The following is an 18,611-nucleotide window of genomic DNA, read 5'->3' as shown; positions in this document are numbered from 1 at the left end:
ATTGCTCTCTTCATTTATCTAGTAATTATTTCACAGACACAACATGATCCCAAACATTCTATGAACACACTTCCATATGGGAAATATATATGAAAACTGAACCAGATTCTTATATTTTCTACCTAAACATACAGAGGATAAAAAATAATGAAGCCCATTTTGTAAGCACAATGTACTTTAAATTAAAGACATTTCTGACGACAGTTAGATGTGATTCATACTGTCTTCATATAAAAAAAAATACAGTAAACGACTGTCAGATAGACAGATATTTCTTACACAACACCATAGTAACAGTGTGGTCCCCCAAACTCCTGTATTCTGTAGCTGGTCACTTTTTCCTGTATGGACATTTTAACTCTATCGATGAACAGCACACAGCAGTCTTCATCTAGAGACACACAGACATTATCCATATGCAGCTAAACTGTTTATAGTCCATTATAGATGGATGATATAGTGAATGTATAACCTCACCTAAAGAAAAAAACATACATTTCCAATGATTTGAAAAGGTAAAATTCTATGGAAGCTTATGGAATTGCAACTTTTTATTTCACAATAGTGACTTTTTTCTCACAATTGCAAGTTTGCATCTCACAATTCTTTTGTTCTCAGAATTGTTTGCGAATTATAAAGTCAGAATTGTGAGATATGAAGTTGCAATTCTGAACTTTTTCTCGGAATTCTGATTTTTGTGCGTTTATATCTCGCAATTCAAAGAAAAAAAAGTCAGAATTGTGAGGGAAAAAAGTCACAATTACCTTTTATTTTATTTTTCATTTCATGGTGGAAACAAGCTTCCAAACACATCCTTGAGAGAAATTTCATTTTTGAATTTATTTAGAAAAGCTATTTAATGGTTGTTGTTCTGAATCTCAACATGAAAACTTGAGATGATATTAGACACAAAGCTTCTGAAAATGTGTTTCATCATGTTTTCATAAGCTTCATTCTTAAAACTTCAGTGTAAAGGATCCTGATTATTTGAAATCCCATCATCATCATCATCATCATCATCATCACATGTGGTGTTTTACCTTGAGCCGATGTGAGACAGATGAAGCCCAGCAGGACGATGATGAAGATGAACCGCATGATATTCCAGTGTCTCTATATGAGACAGACAATCATTATACATTTACAAACACATGCAGAGCTTCTATAAACCGTATCACATTAGACTGCTCACCTTTTGTTAAGAAAAGGTGAAAAGTTTTGTAAAGAAGAGCGTAACGCCGTTTCTTCCCTGTTTCAGGATTCTGTGCACGTTTCCCAGCTGCATTTATTTATAACATACCCAACCCTGAAACCTGAGCCAGGTAAAGCCACATCCCTCAAGGAAAGATGGGGAATTATGAGATAAGCTTTCACCTGTTGATGTTTATGTTGTTAATGATTGGTCAAACTGTGGATTTAGTATTATTATAAGCCTCATAATCCAGAAGAGCTTTATTAGACATTCATCCATACAAAATCCACAATAATGGCTAAAAACTAGGCTATAGTGTTTTTTAAAACTTATTATTTAAAAAAATAAAATAAAGTTAAAGCTGCATTTTCTTTCAGCTTTATGAACAGGGACCTTTGGCTAACATTCTGCTAAGGTTCTTTCAAAGTTGTAGAATGTTTGTTCAAATTTTAAAAGTACATTATGTACACTATGTAAAAAAAAAAAAAAAAAAACCTTCTGCATTTTATAGAAGAACATTGTTTTGGTTGTGCTTCATCTCTGTGTGATTGTGGATGAATATAGTTATTCTACTGCTTATAAAAACTCACTACTTGAAAAGGATCTCAAGCTGACTAGCTGAAGATGTTACGTAGTTTTACCCATTAACCCTTATGCTGTGTTGAAATCTGTGAAGTTACTGGTTAAAAATGACAGACTTTTAAGAAATTGCTTGTAAATCACTCTTTATGTCATATTATCACCAGATACTGGACTAAATCTTTTTGTCAATTTGTTTTCTTTCACTTATGACAGGTTTTATATTTCTTTTTGGAACTGATTGATAATTGGCCTCATTAATCTGAACTTATGCACCTCAGTTTTTGAGTGAAAAAGCATTTTTTGTGGATAATTTTGTCAATAGTCAACAAAATATGGAAAAAAAAAATTGTGCTTCAATGTTTAACCAGAAAGTTTGTTTTGAAAAACTTTTATTTTATACAAAATGGCACAAAGTCACACTTGTATTCCCAGTCAAAAAAGAAGAAAAGAAAGAAAAAAAAAAAATGTATAAATGTCTTGTAATGCTATATATTATCACCAAATATTTGATTCAATCTTTTTGACAATTAAAAAAAAAAAAAAAAAAAAAATTAAAAATAAATAAATTCTTTAATAAATATATATTTTTAAATTACTTATTTGAAATTCTTAATTCATTATATGAATAATATGTAACGGTTGTTGTGGGATTCTGTGGATTTTACTATAAAATTGAAATTCATAAATCTTAAAAAGGCTTACATTTTTTGAGTGCATAGAAAATAACATGTGGGCGTATAGCCTACAAAAATACATATTCATAAGAAAAGCATGATATCAAAAGTAAACATATCTTTAAATAAACTCTCGTAAAGTCTTAAATCTAGCATTTTTGTTAGTGTATATAAGTCTGAGAGATGAAATTATAGAGTTGAATTCAAGAGGAAAAGTTGGAAGACACAAAAAAGAATATGACAGTTTTAATTTTTGTTTGTGAATGAAACAATTTGCATACAGTATAAAGAAGTTGGCAACATATTCACGAGATAAATGATCAAGGTTTTTTTAATAAAATATCTCCATGGCTGAAAATGAAAGAGTTTAAATCAGCCTAAAATACAACAGAAAAGAAATTTCTTCTAATGCACCACAATGCGCATGTCTAATTATAATATGCCAATGTCTAATGGCAGGATATTTACAAATGGAAGATTTAGCAGGATAAATTTTATGAAGGAAATACAAATCTTGTAACATCACCAGAGCATTAATGTGGCAGAGAGTTTTGCACAGCAGCATCACTTCTTCTTCTAGATCATTTCTGACTGATGAGCAGCAGAGGGAGACAGAGACGGTTTGATGTCAAGAATTGATGTAACGTGCAGTGCATCTGTAATCATTTCCTTATTTGTTTGGACAGAATATTTTTTATTATAAATATGAATTAACAGTAATAGTCTGATCTGATCCATTAAAATTCATTTTTAAAAAGGTTTTTGCTAAAGTTTCCATTACGTTATCGAAACAAATGTTCCCTGAACTTTCAAAAGGTCCAGTTTTTTTATGTTATTAAAATGTTTTTACTTTGTTGTGGACAATGAAGAAACATTCCATTTTATAATCCCATAATGTTTGCAAAATCATAAAATGGAATGTTCCTTCATTTAGTCGATAGCAGAGGATGTTTTATATCATGACCTGTTTCTCTCAAATGCTTCTGTGGTCACAACTGCTGTCAAAAAGAAATTTAAAAGGAGGAACAAGGGTATATTCTCAGAGCATCTGTATGTTTAGTAAACATTCACACATTGTTCACACAGATCTGCAGTGTGTTCATTGAGAATAACCATCCATGAGTGTGAACACATCCAACAAGGCTTGTACTTATAGGCAGATAGACATACATGCCATAAAATATTTATTATTAGCTGAGAAAAGTGGGCATTTACACTTAGGGTTATCTCTGAGCTATAGTGTGTTCAAAACAATGCCAAATTTTACATTGGAGATATATTCTATAGGTCATTCTATGGAAATGTAATTTTTTCTGTCCCTAGACTTTACTGAAATATTACACTTGAAAAAACACTTTAGGGATTCAATTTCTTTATATTTTAAAATTAATGATTGATTAAAATAAGAGACTGAACAGATTTTACAGTAAACTTGTGAAGTATTTATTTGCATCTCTTTGACATATATATTTTTTGTATACTGTATGCAGCATTTTTAATTTATAACCTTTGATGACTCTAAATTTAAACCAAAATCTTTTTTATCTTGTTAGTTAGTTAACATGTATATCAAGTTATTGATATCAAAGATGAAGGCTGAATTAAAAAAAATGTTTAAAATGAAAAATTGTCATTTTTATTTATTTATTTTTTAATTTTACAGTTTTATTTGGTATGTTCCTCAATTGTGTCACTTTTGATAAAAGAAAAAAAAAATACATTTGAAGAAAAATGGTGAGAAAAAAATACATTACAGACATTTAAGCATTCAGCAAATGTAGACGTGTAACACATTCTACACACATATGAGAGAAAAGCAAAAGCAGAAGCAGTTTTCTAATCATCAGATCTTTCTGGTCGATGTGGAGAAATCTCTAGTTCTGTGACAGACAGAAATGCAATCTGAAAGATAAATGACAATAACACAATATCAAGATGAAAATATTACAACTGAACATGTTTCTCTGTCACATTATGTAAATTTTCAAGAAAGACTTGAAGAACTGTTTATTACATTAAAGACATAAAAAGTTTAGATGTTGTTAAAGAATAAATCACAAAAATGAGAATTTGTTAATACTTACTTGTCCTTCTCAGTTACAGTGAGATGAACAGGGTTCATTGCCTCTCCAGCAGAGCAGAAGAACCATCCAGAATCACTGAGTCTCAGTCCAGTCATCAGCACAGTGAAGGATCTTCTGCCATCATCACTGATCTGGACTGATGAATTCTGGGATGTGTCAGTCCTCCCCGCTGTGTAACAGCTCTGATCTTTATATCTGCACCACTGTTTGAGTTCATTCTGATATCCAGAACTGTAGAAACACTGGACACTGACATTACCACCTTCATGTCCAGATACACTGCTGCTCACCACAGACACATCAGGAGCTGAACACACAGAGAGATTTGAGATTATTAAATACACATGTGTGTGAAGTTAGAGAATTTGTCATTATAATGTGATTAAAATAATTACAAAATCTCATACCAGACTGAACCTTGAGATGAAGCTCATATGTGACATTCGGCTGTCCTTCAGTCTCCACAGCACAAGAATAACCTCCAGTGTGTTTGTTCTGCAGGTTTCTCATAGTCGCAGTAAAGAGACTCTGATCAGGATGATCAATTACTGACAGATTCTCCTCTGATGTGTTTGTGTATATTTTAGATTGATCATATTCTGAGTACCAGTATTTCTTCTGCGGTGGGTTTTTCTCATCATAATGACATGGGATGGTGACAGATCCTCCAGTCTTAATAGTTAAAACATGATTTGACCAGCTACTGTAACATTCAACACCTAAACAAAACCACACTATTTTAATGTCCAGGATTAACAATAAATCACTTCTTAATTGTTCAGTTGTTCAATCTTCACATAAAACATTAAAAGCATCATGAACAGCTGAGCATAAAATGTAATTTTAAAATCATAAACAGGATACATTAGAAACAAACACAGCACAACATTTAATACTCACCTAAAATGAGCCAAAACATGACTGAAATGTAGAATAATTTTGCCTTTGCATATGCAGCCATTGTGTTTCTTCTTGCTTGTGTTTCCTGTGTGAGGTTTTCACTGCAGTACAGCAGAACAACTGGTAAACTTCTGCTTTCTGCCTTCATATTATCATAAACGGGTGAGAAAATGCTCTTAGATGTCTTGCACCACCTGACTAAGGAGTGTACAGACTCATAAAATAAAGTGAAATCTAAATTTCTTCCATTGTTTGATGGGTGTTCAGTATCAGTTATCAAAAGTATCAGTTTCAATTTGTGAACATTAGTTAATTCTTCAGATTTCTATAACGAACAGCACTGTTACAGCATTTAAATTTGTTAATTTCTGCATATACTAATACACACGTTTTCTAACTTAGTGTATTATGAACAAACATGAATTAACTGCAAACTAATGTATATCTCTACACTGTTAAAAATTGTCCTGTTAAAAAACAGTAAGTAACTGGCAGCACGGTTGCCAGCAAGTTACTGTTAAATTAACAGTGTCTTGCTGTTGTTGAAATTTACAGTTTGTTACTGTTTTTGTAAATACAGCATAAAGCTGTTATTTTCTACATTAACAGTAAATTACTGTCAAAAGTATTAACAGTTAATTAATGTTTATTTGCACTTTTTAACTGTAAGCTACAAATGTTATTATATTGAGAAATGGACTGCTAAGAAAAAAAGGTGTAACTATTTTTCTAGATATTTCTTTGATTTTATTAATTACCCCTTAGAAGTCTTGCTTTAAAACCATAATACAATGTACAAATACATCCTTTGAAACATTAAAAATTTAACACAATGCAGAGTAACTTCAAAATGTGCTTTATTAAAACTTGAAAAATAAAGCCACTTTAAATCACAAAATATTCTCAAAATTACTTACCCCCATGCCGTTCCACACCCGTAAGACCTTCATTCATCTTCAGAACACAAATTAAGATATTTTAGTTGAAATCCAATGACTTAAAGAGGTCTACGGTTATCATTGAAATCGATGGCTCCGTGAGGCCTTCATAGGGAGCAATGACATTTCCTCTCTCAAGATCCATTAATGTACTAAAAACATATTTAAATCAGTTCATGTGAGTACAGTTGTTCAAAATTAATATTATAAATAGATGAGAAATTTTTGGTGCGGTAAAAAACAAAATAACGACTTATTTAGTGATGGTCAATTTCAAAACAATGCTTCAGGAAGCATCAGATCATTGTGAATCTGTGTGTCGAATCTGCAGTTCGGAGTGCCAAAGTCATGTGATTTCAGCCATTTGTCGGGTTTGAACTGCGATCTGATTCATGATTCGATAGACTGATTCATAATGCTCCGATGCTTCATGAAGCAGTGTTTTGAAATCGGTCATCACTAAATAAGTCATTATTTTGTTTTTTTGCCGCACCAAAATATTCTTGTCGGTTTATAATATTAATATTAAACTGATTTCGATGTGTTTTTAGTACATTATGGATCTAGACAGAGGAAGTGTTATTACTCCCTACGTAGGCCTCAAGGAGCCATTGGATTTGAACTAAAATACCCTAATTTGTGTTCTGAAGATTAATGAAGGTCTTACGGGTGTGAAACGACATGAGTGTAAGTAATAAATGACAAAATTTTCATTTTTGGGTGAACTAACGCTTTAAGTCCATTAGCTTCTTAAGTAGACTGGCAACCCGAGTGTGATAAGTCTTGTCCACCCTTGGTGCCTTTTTCAGGATTTATTCCAATGAAGTGTCTGAAAAACAAATGCATACATTCAGAATTAGTGTGGGTAAAAGTTTACATAACGAGAATGTGAATAGAAATTAAGGTAACACTTTACAATACGGGTAATATGCATTAATTCATGCTTAACTAATGCACAAATAATCAAGTTAATGTATGACTTATGAAGAACTAAACCATTAATTAATGATTACTGCATCAGCAACTAATAAAGTTTCTATATGATTAATAGATTAAGTAATCATTATATTGTTATTAGTTAAATGTGTCATAATATATTAATTCCCTAATAGCATATTATATTAACTAATAATGTAAATGAACGTGTTAATTACCACAATCGGTCAAAGCCATGCATTTCAACTTCCAGTTGTCTGCTTTAAATAATCTTTAGCTAATGATTTACAAAGGTATCATGTTATGACTTTACTTGTTGAGGCACATGACTATTAACTAATTCAAAATTAATTCAAAACCCATAACCACAATGACATATTACTTAAACGGTAAGTTCACCCAAAAATGAAAATTCTGTCATTAATTACTCACCCTAATACAGCTTCACACCCAGAGACCTTCATCTTCAGAACACAAATTAAGATATTTTAGTTGGAAATCCGATGGTTCCGTGAGGCCTTCATAAGGAAGAAATGACATTTCTTCAAGATCCATTAATGTACTAAAAACATATTTAAATCAGTTCATGTGAGTACAGTGGTTGAATATTAATATTATAAAGTGACAAGAATATTTTTTGTGCGCTAAAAAACAAAATAACGACTTATATAGTGATGACCGATTTCAAAACACTGCTTCAGGAAGCATCGGAGCATAAATGAATCAGTGTGCGGAATCATGGCTTGGATCGTGTGTCAAACCGCCAAACTGCTGAAATCACGTGACTTTGGTTCTCTGAACTGCAGATTCGACACTTTGATTCATTTATGATTTTGAAATCAGCCATCACTGAATAAGTCGTTATTTTGTTTTTTTGGCGCACCAAAAATATTCTCGTCACTTTATAATATTAAAATTGAACCACTGTACTCACATGAACTGATTTAGATGTGTTTTTAGTACATTAATGGATCTTGAGAGAGGAAATGTCATTGCTCCCTATGAAGGCCTCATGGAGCCATCGGATTTCAACTAAAATATCTTAATTTGTGTTCCGAAGATGAACGAAGGTCTTACAGGTGTCAAATGGCATGAGGGTAAGTAATAACTGACAGAATTTTCATTTTTGGGTGAACTAACCCTTTAACAATTAGTCATGTGCCTCAAGTAAAGTCATAACATAACAAATATTAATAAAAGTCTTGAGGGCTTGGAATGACATGAGTGTGGGTAAAAGATGGCAGCATATTTATTTTGTTTGAACTGTCCCTTTCAGTGTTGTACAAAAGCATTTACCATGTTTGCTGAAATACAAAAGAAAAAAAATGAAAAAAAAAAAAAAACACCCTTAGAGGCTTATGTAATAAAATAGACTAGATCTATACATACCAAGGAGTATCAGTCGAGGAGTTGCAGGTTGTTCAAGTGTCCTTTCTACATCAGCTGCAGTGGAAGAGGCCTAAGACACAGTTACAATGATGAGGACAGACTCAATACACTAACAATAATGCCTGTAATGTATGCATTTAATTTTTAAATTAGGAAAGAGCATGTCTATTTCAGTTGTTAGGACAATAATACCATGATAGAACATAAACAACAACAGCGAGTCAAATTGGACAGTCTTTGGGCACGAAAATCTCAACAACAACAAAGTCTCCACTGAAATAAAATGTCATTTAGCCTACTGTACTGGGCCAAGTAACATTACAATACAAACCATCAACATAATAACTTACTGAGTAGTAACGCGCAACTTATTCTATCAAGCTAACCTTGGTCGAAGTAATCCAAAATACACCCAACGCTAAAGAAGCAAAACAGCAACAAAAGAAAAACTCCCCTCATAATACAGTTATGTACAAATTAGAACAAGCTTACCCAAATTTGCAAGCACAACGTTATCGAAATCAACGTTTTGTCTAATATAAACTAAATGTAGGCTATATTATCCAATAAATGAAAAGATCTTAAGCTAAAATTAGCAAACGAGATGACGACAATTTCAGCGCGTTAGAAATAACTTACATCGATATTACTTTGTTGCTATGATGTTAAAGGCTTACTTTGCAGAAGAGTTTATAGTATATCATATTTGAAAAACTTGTATAGGTATACATAGTGAACTCACCTCGTACTCGGGAAATATATGAATCCGAAATTCAGCTCCACTCTGTGACGCAGTTTGCACGGTTGGCAGGTTTGGCACTGAAATGGACGTATAAAACAGTTACAAGCTCAGCATCCACAATTATTACAGTTATTTGCACAGTTATTTGCAATTGCAAACGTGTAGCCTATCTTGTGTAAAAGGAGCAAGGCAAAGGTGCACTCACCGGTTAAATCACAGTGTAAAGACGGATAAAAATCCAGATGTGTTCGCTGCAGTTTTCAGTTCCAAAAATACTGTTAAGTACTGTTTTCTTTCCTTTGTGGAATAAATACGGTAAAATGCTGTTAAAATTTGTGTACGTCATTTCACCAACCGTAAAAAAACAGTAATGCGCTGCTTTTTAATATAACAGGATTATACTGTTAAAATTTTGCCGTAAATTAACAGCAATTTTTAACAGTGTATATTAAAACAAACCTATACATAAGTTACAAAAGCAATATATTTTAAAAAATGACACACAGTAATGCATTAACTAATTATGATGAACTAAACATAACTGTAATACCAACTAAAATATTTTTTCTTCTTATGCATGTCTGTCACAGGTATTAATGCATCTTCAGCACATATTAAAGGTCACATATAGTTCATCAAATAAAGCACATTTTTGTACAAGTTCTGTGTATGTCTGTGCTTATTATAAAGCTGTTAATTTTTCACGATTAGCTTGCAGATTTAACAAAAGGAGAGATATTGGTGTAACACATGATGATTGATTAACCAAACACAACAGGAACAAATAAACCATTAAAGGACTATAATAAAAGTCTCCAAATACTGACATTTCAGCTCATTTATGACTGATGAGCAGCAGAGGGCGACAGAGACTGAGTGATGTCAATGCTGTGAAGTAGAACTGATAAGATGTGTGGAGCATCTGTAATCATTTCTTTATTTATTTGGACAGAACAGATTGTATTATAAATATGAATTATCATTGTCAATATCATAAAGCATAGTAATGGCATGATTTGATCCATGGAAATTAATATTTAAAAGGTTTTAAACATTTCATGAGTCAAATGTGTTCCTATCTAGCAAAAATAACACTATATGTATGAAGATTTTGCTATATCATGTATATCCCGGTAGGCTATGTGAATATTGTCACCCAGTGCAGGACAAACTAAAGTTTTTGACAAGTTAGAGTGACAAAGAAACATGCATAAATAAGCAATGAAAATGCAGGACGTGCTTTAGGTTAAAAGAGATCACTGAGCACAATAAGCCTAGAAAAATAATGCAATGCAGTACTCTCATCATCCCGACATACACCCAAAGTACGCACACAGAAAGCTTGCAGCATGTGATCATGACATCAGTTCTCTTGTGCTTGAATGGTCAAATGCTCGAATCTGAGTCCAAAAGGCCCTGTCTGAATACTCACCAAAGTGTGCGCTATTTTGCGATAGATCATTAAACTGTTACGCTGCCTCAGAAGTGTGTCTGAAATCAGTTTTGTGAGGTGAATCATGCACAAATGCTGCCTTACAAGTCATTGCCTGATAGGCAGCGAGGCAACAAGTCAGCTGCCTTGGTTTTCAGATGCAGCCATTGACACAAAGACGAATTTAAACCCGGAAGTTGAAAATAGCGCAAAAAGGTTTAAAATTAACTACTTAAAACTAACAGATGGTAACACTGACTACTATGCTGTTCAACACATATAACTCAAACAGTGGTTAAAATCTCAGAAAACTTGTTTAGGGTCATGGCCATGAGAAAAATATGTCACTGCGTCAAAGGTGGCCACGACAAGGACGTTATTATGCCTCGAAAAAAATTATCTCGTGGCCATGACTTATTATAATGTTCCCACGAGTTAAAGGATTAGTTCACTTTCAAATGAAAAGTACCCCAAGCTTTACTCACCTTCAAGCCATCCTAGGTGTATATGACTTTCTTCTTTCTGATGAACACAATCAGAGATATATTAATAAATATCCTGACGCATCGATCTTTATGATGGCAGTAATGTGCTACTAAACGAGGAGTATGAGCTGAAGAAAGTGCATCCATCCATCATAAACATACTCCACACGGCTCCAGAGGGTTCATAAAGTCCTTCTGAAGCAAAGCGATGCATTTGTATAAGAAAAATATCCATATTTAAGAAGTTATGAAGTAAAATACCTATTCAAATTACGGAAAAAAATGGAACTGGCATCGCGTCAGTTTCGTAAGTTGAAAAGGGAATAAGCTTTCCTTCAGACGGCCTTTATTTACCCTCTGGAGCCGTGTGAAATATGTTTATGATGGATGGATGTGGATGCAGACACTTTCTTCAGCTCATACTCAATGGGTAATGCTCACTGCCATTATATCTCAGATGTGTCAGGATATTTATAAAAAAAAAAAATTCCATGATTGTGTTCATCTGAAAGTCATACATCTAGGATGGCTTCAGAGTGTGTAAAGCTTGGGCTAATTTTCATTTGAAAGTGAACTAATCCTTTAATATGTCGTGGCTACAACAAAACTAAGTGAACCCATCTTGATCACTGTATTGCTGATTTGTCAATCTGTGGATTTATTACCTGTTGTTTGGTTTGGCTAACCATCATACTCCTCATGGCCCAGGAGAGCTTAGCCATCAATCCATATAACAACTGCAATATTTATTTATTTAAAAATGTGTAAAGACCTATTTAAAGGTTTTTGAAAAGAAAGATATTACGTCATTGACAGGTGACAAGGGAGGGACGGGCACTATTTATAATTGTGAATTTCTCGGAATTTACAAATTCTTGGAAACATTTAGGATACTGTAAGTACACAGCTGAATGAAATATATGACACTATGCAAGTGGTTTTTGGGTATTTGAATATAAAAATCTTACATATTGTACCTTTAAAGTCTAGCCTCTGCAAATTTGCCATGCATTATTGTGGCAGTGAGATTTGCACAGCAGAATCACTTATTCTGATGAGTGGCAGAGAGCGACAGAGACTGTTTTATGTCAATAACTGATAATGTGCATCTAATCATTTTTTATTTGGTAGAAACATTTTTCTGTTTGTCTGATGTCTGATCTGATCCATAAAAAAAAACATATTTAAAAGGTTTTTCAACATTTCATGAGTCAAATGTGTTCCTAGCTAGCAAAAATATACAGTGTCCTCCAAAAATATTGGCACTCTTAGTAAATATGAGCAAAGGCGGCTGTGAAAATAAATCTGCATTGTTTATCCTTTTGATCTTTTATTTAAAAAAAAAAAAAAATGCAAAATTCGTTGAAGTAAAACAATTGAAAGTGGGGGGAAACTCACATTATGAAATAAATGTTTTTCTCCAATACATGTTGGACACAATTATTGGCACCCCTAGAAATTCTTTCGAGTAAAATATCTCTAGGTGACTCAGAGCATGAAATTATCCAGCCATGACTTCCTGTTCCACAGAAGTATTCTTAAGTATAATTAAGAAGTTCCAATCAACTAAAGATGTTAAAGAGGACCTTCCAGGCAGATTTAACATCTTTAGTTGATTGGAACTTCTTAATTATTGCCCTGATAGTGGAAATGGGGATTTTCAATGCTTTCTTACAGCTACTTTCTATTTTGTGTGTCTAAATCATACTAATGTGAAGTGAGGAGGAAAGTATGAGTGGACAAAGACTCTCCAAGGATCACAGCTGGACAATTGCAGAGATTAGTTGAGTCTTGGGGTCAGAAAGCCTAAAAAAATGATCTTACATCCCCACAAGTTGTTCGGGAGCGTTTCAAGAAAAATCCTCTGCTTTCATCCAGAAACAATCTCCAGCATATTCAGTTGTCAGAACTTCAAACGTGACCCGCTTCTATGGTCAGATGAAACTAAAAAAAGAGCTTTCTGGCAGCAAACCCACCAGATGGGTTTGGTGCACACATGGATAAAAAGTACCCCATGCCCACGGTTAAATATACTGCTGGATCTTTAATGTTGTGGGCCTATTTTTCTGCTGGAGGTCCTGGACATCTTGTTCAGATACATGGCATCATGGATTCTATCAAATACCAACAGATAAAAATCAAAAACCGCTTCTACTAGAAATCTTATAATGGGCCGTGATTGGATCTTCCATCAGGACAATGATCCAAAACAAACATCAGAACCAACACAAAAATGTGTCTCTGAGCACAAAATGAAGCTTCTGCCATGACCATCCCAGTCCTCTGACCTGAACCCTAAAGAAAATGAGTGGAGTGAACTGAAGAGAAGAAGCATCAACATGGAGCTGGAATCTGAAGGATCTGGAGAGATTCTGTAATATGAAGGAATGGTCTCTGATCTCTGGTCAGGTGTTCTCCAAACTCATCAGGCATTATAGAAGAAGACTCAGAGCTGTTATCTTGGCAAACAGACTTTGCAATAACTGGGTGCCAATAATTGTGGCCAACGTGAACTAGAGAAAAACATTTATTTCATAATGAACTTTCTCCCCCATTTTTAATTGTTTTACTTAATCGAAAGGTTAGAATTTTGTGATTTTTTTTTAAATATAAGATCAAAGAGATAAACAATGCAGATTTATTTTCACAGCCACATTTGCTCATATTTACCAAGGGTGCTAATACTAGTGGAGGGCATTTTATTCCAATGTTTTGCTAACGTTTCCATTGGGTAATGAAACGTTATTACTTAATGTTCTATGAACGTTCAAAAGTTTTTTTAGTTTTTTTTTTTTTAAAGTTCAAAAGTTTTTTTTTTTTTTATGTTTCTTGGTTATGTAAATGTTAAGGGAAAATTCCATTTTATAATTTTGGGGGGGAAAAAACATTGTGTGATTGATACTTTTGAATGTCCTCTGAACATTCCAAAAGTAAGATTAAAAGAATGTAAGTTCCCTGTTTGCTGCTAAATATTGTGCCATCCGAAAAGTAACAGGACTAACTGTTTCACAGTTTATTATGATATTACAAGCTCCTTGTTTTTGAGGTCAAGGCACTTAAGGTGTTTATGGTAACGCTTTAGATTACAGCCCGGAAAGTACTGCGTAATTACAACGAATTTACAGCATAACTTTCAATAATTATAGTGTAACTATACAGTAAATATGTGTAAGTATAGGGGAACAATATGTAAAGTATTGGGAATAAAGGGGGAACAACCTGGAAAATAACAAATTATTTATACTGTAAATATTTTATATCTAAGGTGTACCTATGACATATAACTAAGGGGTAAGTATGACATTACGGGCCGTAAATTAAAGTGGAGCTTGTTACCCTCTTATTTCATTTAGTTACAGGGTAAGTAATTAATAAAATGCAAACAATCTGATATCACTGACTCCGAAATCTTTATTTGAAAAACAACTTTATTAAAAACAGGTCTACAACACTTATTATTCATTTTTTTAAATCAACTTTTCATTTCAAACTCTAAAGTCCTGACAGAAAGTAACAAGTTTTGTCAGTTTTTTGGTTGTTGTTTTTTCTCGCTTGGCTTCCACCAGCTCTTGTTTCTCAGCTGATGAATCTTAAGAAGGAATCCCGTTGCTATTCTGTATTAAAAGAAAATACAGTACACCACGAAATTTTCTCATGGGTTAGACTATTCATCTTTTCGCTTCTGACCAACTGTCACCAGCGCCTGCATGAGAGTCGACTTCGCGTTCGATGAAGCAGCGTGAAGCTTTCATGACGTTCTCGCGGGAGATTTGTGTGAAACTCGCGCGAGAACTGCCGTCTCTGTTGTTCTGTCTTGTTTGTTTCTCATTCTCATTATCTGCTATTCTGTGTATTTTGTTGTGAGCATTACTAAAATAATAATAATTAAAAAAAAAAAAAAAAAAAACTGACGGCATCCAACATCTGCGTGAGTTTCTCGGCATGCCTACGTCACGCTTCAAGTTACGTCACGCATGAACTCTCAACCCTCGCATGCACGCGCAAGGAGACAGTTGGTCGAAAGTTTTAAAAATATTCAAATATTTGGCATTTTTATTACAAATACGTATCGTTTCACTTCAGAAGACATCGATTCATCCATTAGGGTCGTATGGATTACTGTAGTTATTGCTGTTTGATGCTTCGACTTTTAGGAACACGTGAGCTTGCATTATAAAGCGTTCCCAGATGATTTATTTTTTTCCTAAAATCCATTTTGTGTTCATCTTAAGAAGGAAAGTCGTATACATTTCCGATGGCATGAGGGTAAAAGATGAGTAAACGGTGAGCACATTTCCGGGTGTTCTGTAATTTTTAAATACAGAATAGCAAATGGGATTCCCTCTTAAGATTCATCAGTGGAAAGAAAGAAGAAGAGGAACAAGAGGAGGAGGAAACCAAGCAAGAGAAACAAATAAGAAGTGTTGCAACTTTAAATCTGTTTTGAAATAAGTTGTTTTTCAAATAAAGTTTTCCAAGTGATATGACTGTTTGCGTTTTTATTTATTTATTTTTTTATTTTTTATTAATTACTTACCCTGTAACTACATGAAATAAGAGGGTAACAAGCTCCACTTTAATTTACGGCCCGTAATGTCATACTTACCCTGTAACTACATGAAATAAGAGGGTAACAAGCTCCACTTTAATTTACGGCCCGTAATGTCATACTTACCCTGTAACTACATGAAATAAGAGGGTAACAAGCACCACTTTAATTTACGGCCTGTAATGTCATATTTACCCCTTAGTTATGTCATATGTACCCCTTAGTTATAAAATATTAAAAGTATGAATAATTTGTTATTTTTCCTGGTTGTTACCCCTTTATTCCCAATACTTCACATATTGTTCCCCTATACTTACACATACTTACTGTATAGTTACACTATAATTATTGAAAGTTACGCTGTAAATTTGTTGTAATTACGCAGTACTTTCCGGGCTGTAATCTAAAGTGTTACCGTGTTTATTAAAATAAGAATTTAATGCTAACATTTACTTTTCAATGATCAGTGTTTCAAAATCATGGTAAGAGATGGATGTTTAAGATGCTCCCTTGCCGACAAGTGATAAAAAAGAGGACACTTATAGAAAAGTATGCAGGTCAAATAAGCATCCTTTTTGATGAAAGAATTTTTTTTTTTTTTTTAAATACAACAAAGTTTTGAAAGTGATTTCTAGCATAGTAAGCAGTCGTCAGTTATTCATTCTTCATTCTTGAGCTCATCTTACACACATGCGTTTGAGGGACTTAAATGGCCCCTTAATGACCTGTCAGGCACAATTTATGGGTTTTAATAGTTCATCTATTGACATAACAGATTTAGTGTGATTTCTGTCACTAACATGAAACGCTGTGATGAAGCAGTTAATGTCATACTATCAAGACTTTCACACCCGCGTTTCAATAAGCATAATAGAGCTGAAATCTGTGCCAAATACTTTTCATTTTGATTCACTGTAATTTTATGAATTCTAAGGCCCAGAGATGAAAACACATGAGTCACGCTCTCTACTGTTTGATCAGTCGAGCCCTGCAGTGATACTGTACAGAAACACATCCAGATCTGATCTTCAGCTTGACATTTACCTGCTTAATTTATTGAGCAAAGATCCAGACATGCAGATCTTCTACAGAAACAGCACGTTCCTTGCTCTGTGTTTAAACATGCCAGAAGCCCTATAATACTTCTTATCAGCACAAATACAAGTTTGGGAAATTTAGGGAGTTTATGAAGTTTTTGGGAAATGTGGTTTTATTATTGATAATAATCAGAAATGTTTCCTTGAGCAGCATATCAGAATGATTTCTGAAGAATCATGTGACACTGAAGACTGGAGAAATGATGCTGAAAATTCAGCTTTGATCACAGGAATAAATTACATTTTAACATATAGAACAAAGCAAGATCATGTGCATTCTATATTGCACACTTAATAAATCCTGTCATTCTCCTTGCTGATGCTATTAGATGTGTTCAGTGTCATGTGTCAAAAATCATCAATTATTATATTTCTTCTGCAAAACCGATTCATTATGACCTGCGCACAGGTATGAAATTAAAGGATTTTAGTAATTATCAGAGAGGATTATACATCTTGTCGTAAACTCATCAATCCATTCCCCAGAGCAACTGCTTTCATCGTGTTTTAGCCGGCACACATTTTTGGCAAGGAGATTGTTGCAGATCTTGGAGTTCCCCGGATACTTTGATATATATAAAACAGCAAATAGGTATATATTAGCTAACTGAGGTCTACATACTCTTACTTTCTTTTTTTACAATAATTTATTCTTTCTGTTTGCATATAATGCTCTGAGTTTCCATTTCATTGAAAATGAAATCTAGTCATATTTTCTGATAACAGAACAAGCATATCACTGTATACATAACTGAAACAATATATTACAAAATTCATGACTCCGCACTCTAAGATTTCAAGCCAGGTTGATGTATCATATATATGTAGCCTATTTATTGTGTGTTTACTGGACAGCATGTAGGATTAGAAGTAATTTGCAATTGCAAAGTCAGTGAATTTTAGAGGATTGTGCTCAACACCAAAATCATGGGTTTGATTCTCTACGAATGCATGAACTGATAATATTTGAATCTAATACATTTATGCATTTGGCAGATGCTTTTATCCAACGTAACTTACATTGCAATCAAGATATATATTTGATCAGTTTATGCATTGCCTGGGAATCAAATTCTTGACCTGTTTGAGCTACAGAAATGATGCTTGTATGTAATATAAGTTGCTTTGGATAAAAGCATCTGCCAAATGCATTAATGCAACGCTTGAATGTGACTGGTTGATGAACGTTCTAAGGTGCTCATTTATTTTCAGGGAGATGCACAGCTACATGTCCATATAAATTCGCCAAATGATTTCAGTTATTTCAAGGGTCCTTACAGCAGAAAACAGCAAATAAATAAATAAAATAAAATAACACTGACCAAGCAAATAAATATAGTAAACAATAGGATAAAAACAACAAATTGTTTCCATGTTTTTTGCCACAAAAAGGAAAGGACATACTTTCTTTCTCCCTGACACACACTTGCACAGAAATGTGTTGTCAGCACTGCTCTGATGGTTTTATCAGTAAAATAGTTTAGCAACTTACTAAATTTCACACTAGCAAGGTAATAATGGCGCTATTCTTGAAGCAGATAAACTTACAGTTTTGTTATTATTAGATATGCTGCTGCCGAACACTGTTGAGAGACGCACAGACTCCGATAA

General features: G+C 33.6%; 1 protein-coding gene and 1 long non-coding RNA gene across 3 annotated transcripts; both read right to left on the bottom strand.

Annotated features, from left to right (window-relative positions):
* Positions 1-3,909: 3,909 nt before the first annotated feature.
* On the bottom strand, positions 3,910-5,561 carry LOC137002723 (polymeric immunoglobulin receptor-like). Its single transcript, XM_067362557.1, has 4 exons — positions 5,433-5,561; positions 4,940-5,251; positions 4,533-4,839; positions 3,910-4,350 (listed from the first exon to the last, which is right to left on the bottom strand). The coding sequence occupies exons 1-4, from the start codon at positions 5,491-5,493 to the stop codon at positions 4,323-4,325; spliced, it is 708 nt and encodes a 235-aa protein (XP_067218658.1). The 5' UTR covers positions 5,494-5,561; the 3' UTR covers positions 3,910-4,322.
* A 1,292-nt stretch (positions 5,562-6,853) lies between these two features.
* On the bottom strand, positions 6,854-9,789 carry LOC137003568 (uncharacterized). 2 transcript variants are annotated; one of them, XR_010891993.1, is made up of 4 exons: positions 9,643-9,789; positions 9,438-9,514; positions 8,696-8,765; positions 6,854-7,199 (listed from the first exon to the last, which is right to left on the bottom strand). It is a non-coding gene; the product is annotated as an uncharacterized lncRNA (long non-coding RNA). The 2 variants fall into 2 exon arrangements; XR_010891992.1 differs by having other exon boundaries at positions 9,438-9,777.
* Positions 9,790-18,611: the final 8,822 nt, after the last annotated feature.

Source organism: Chanodichthys erythropterus, chromosome 16, assembly GCF_024489055.1.
Source record: "Chanodichthys erythropterus isolate Z2021 chromosome 16, ASM2448905v1, whole genome shotgun sequence".
NCBI lineage: Eukaryota > Metazoa > Chordata > Actinopteri > Cypriniformes > Xenocyprididae > Chanodichthys > Chanodichthys erythropterus.
The sequence above is the reverse complement of the archived record's forward strand: the minus strand, read 5'-3'. Positions and strand labels throughout refer to the sequence as shown.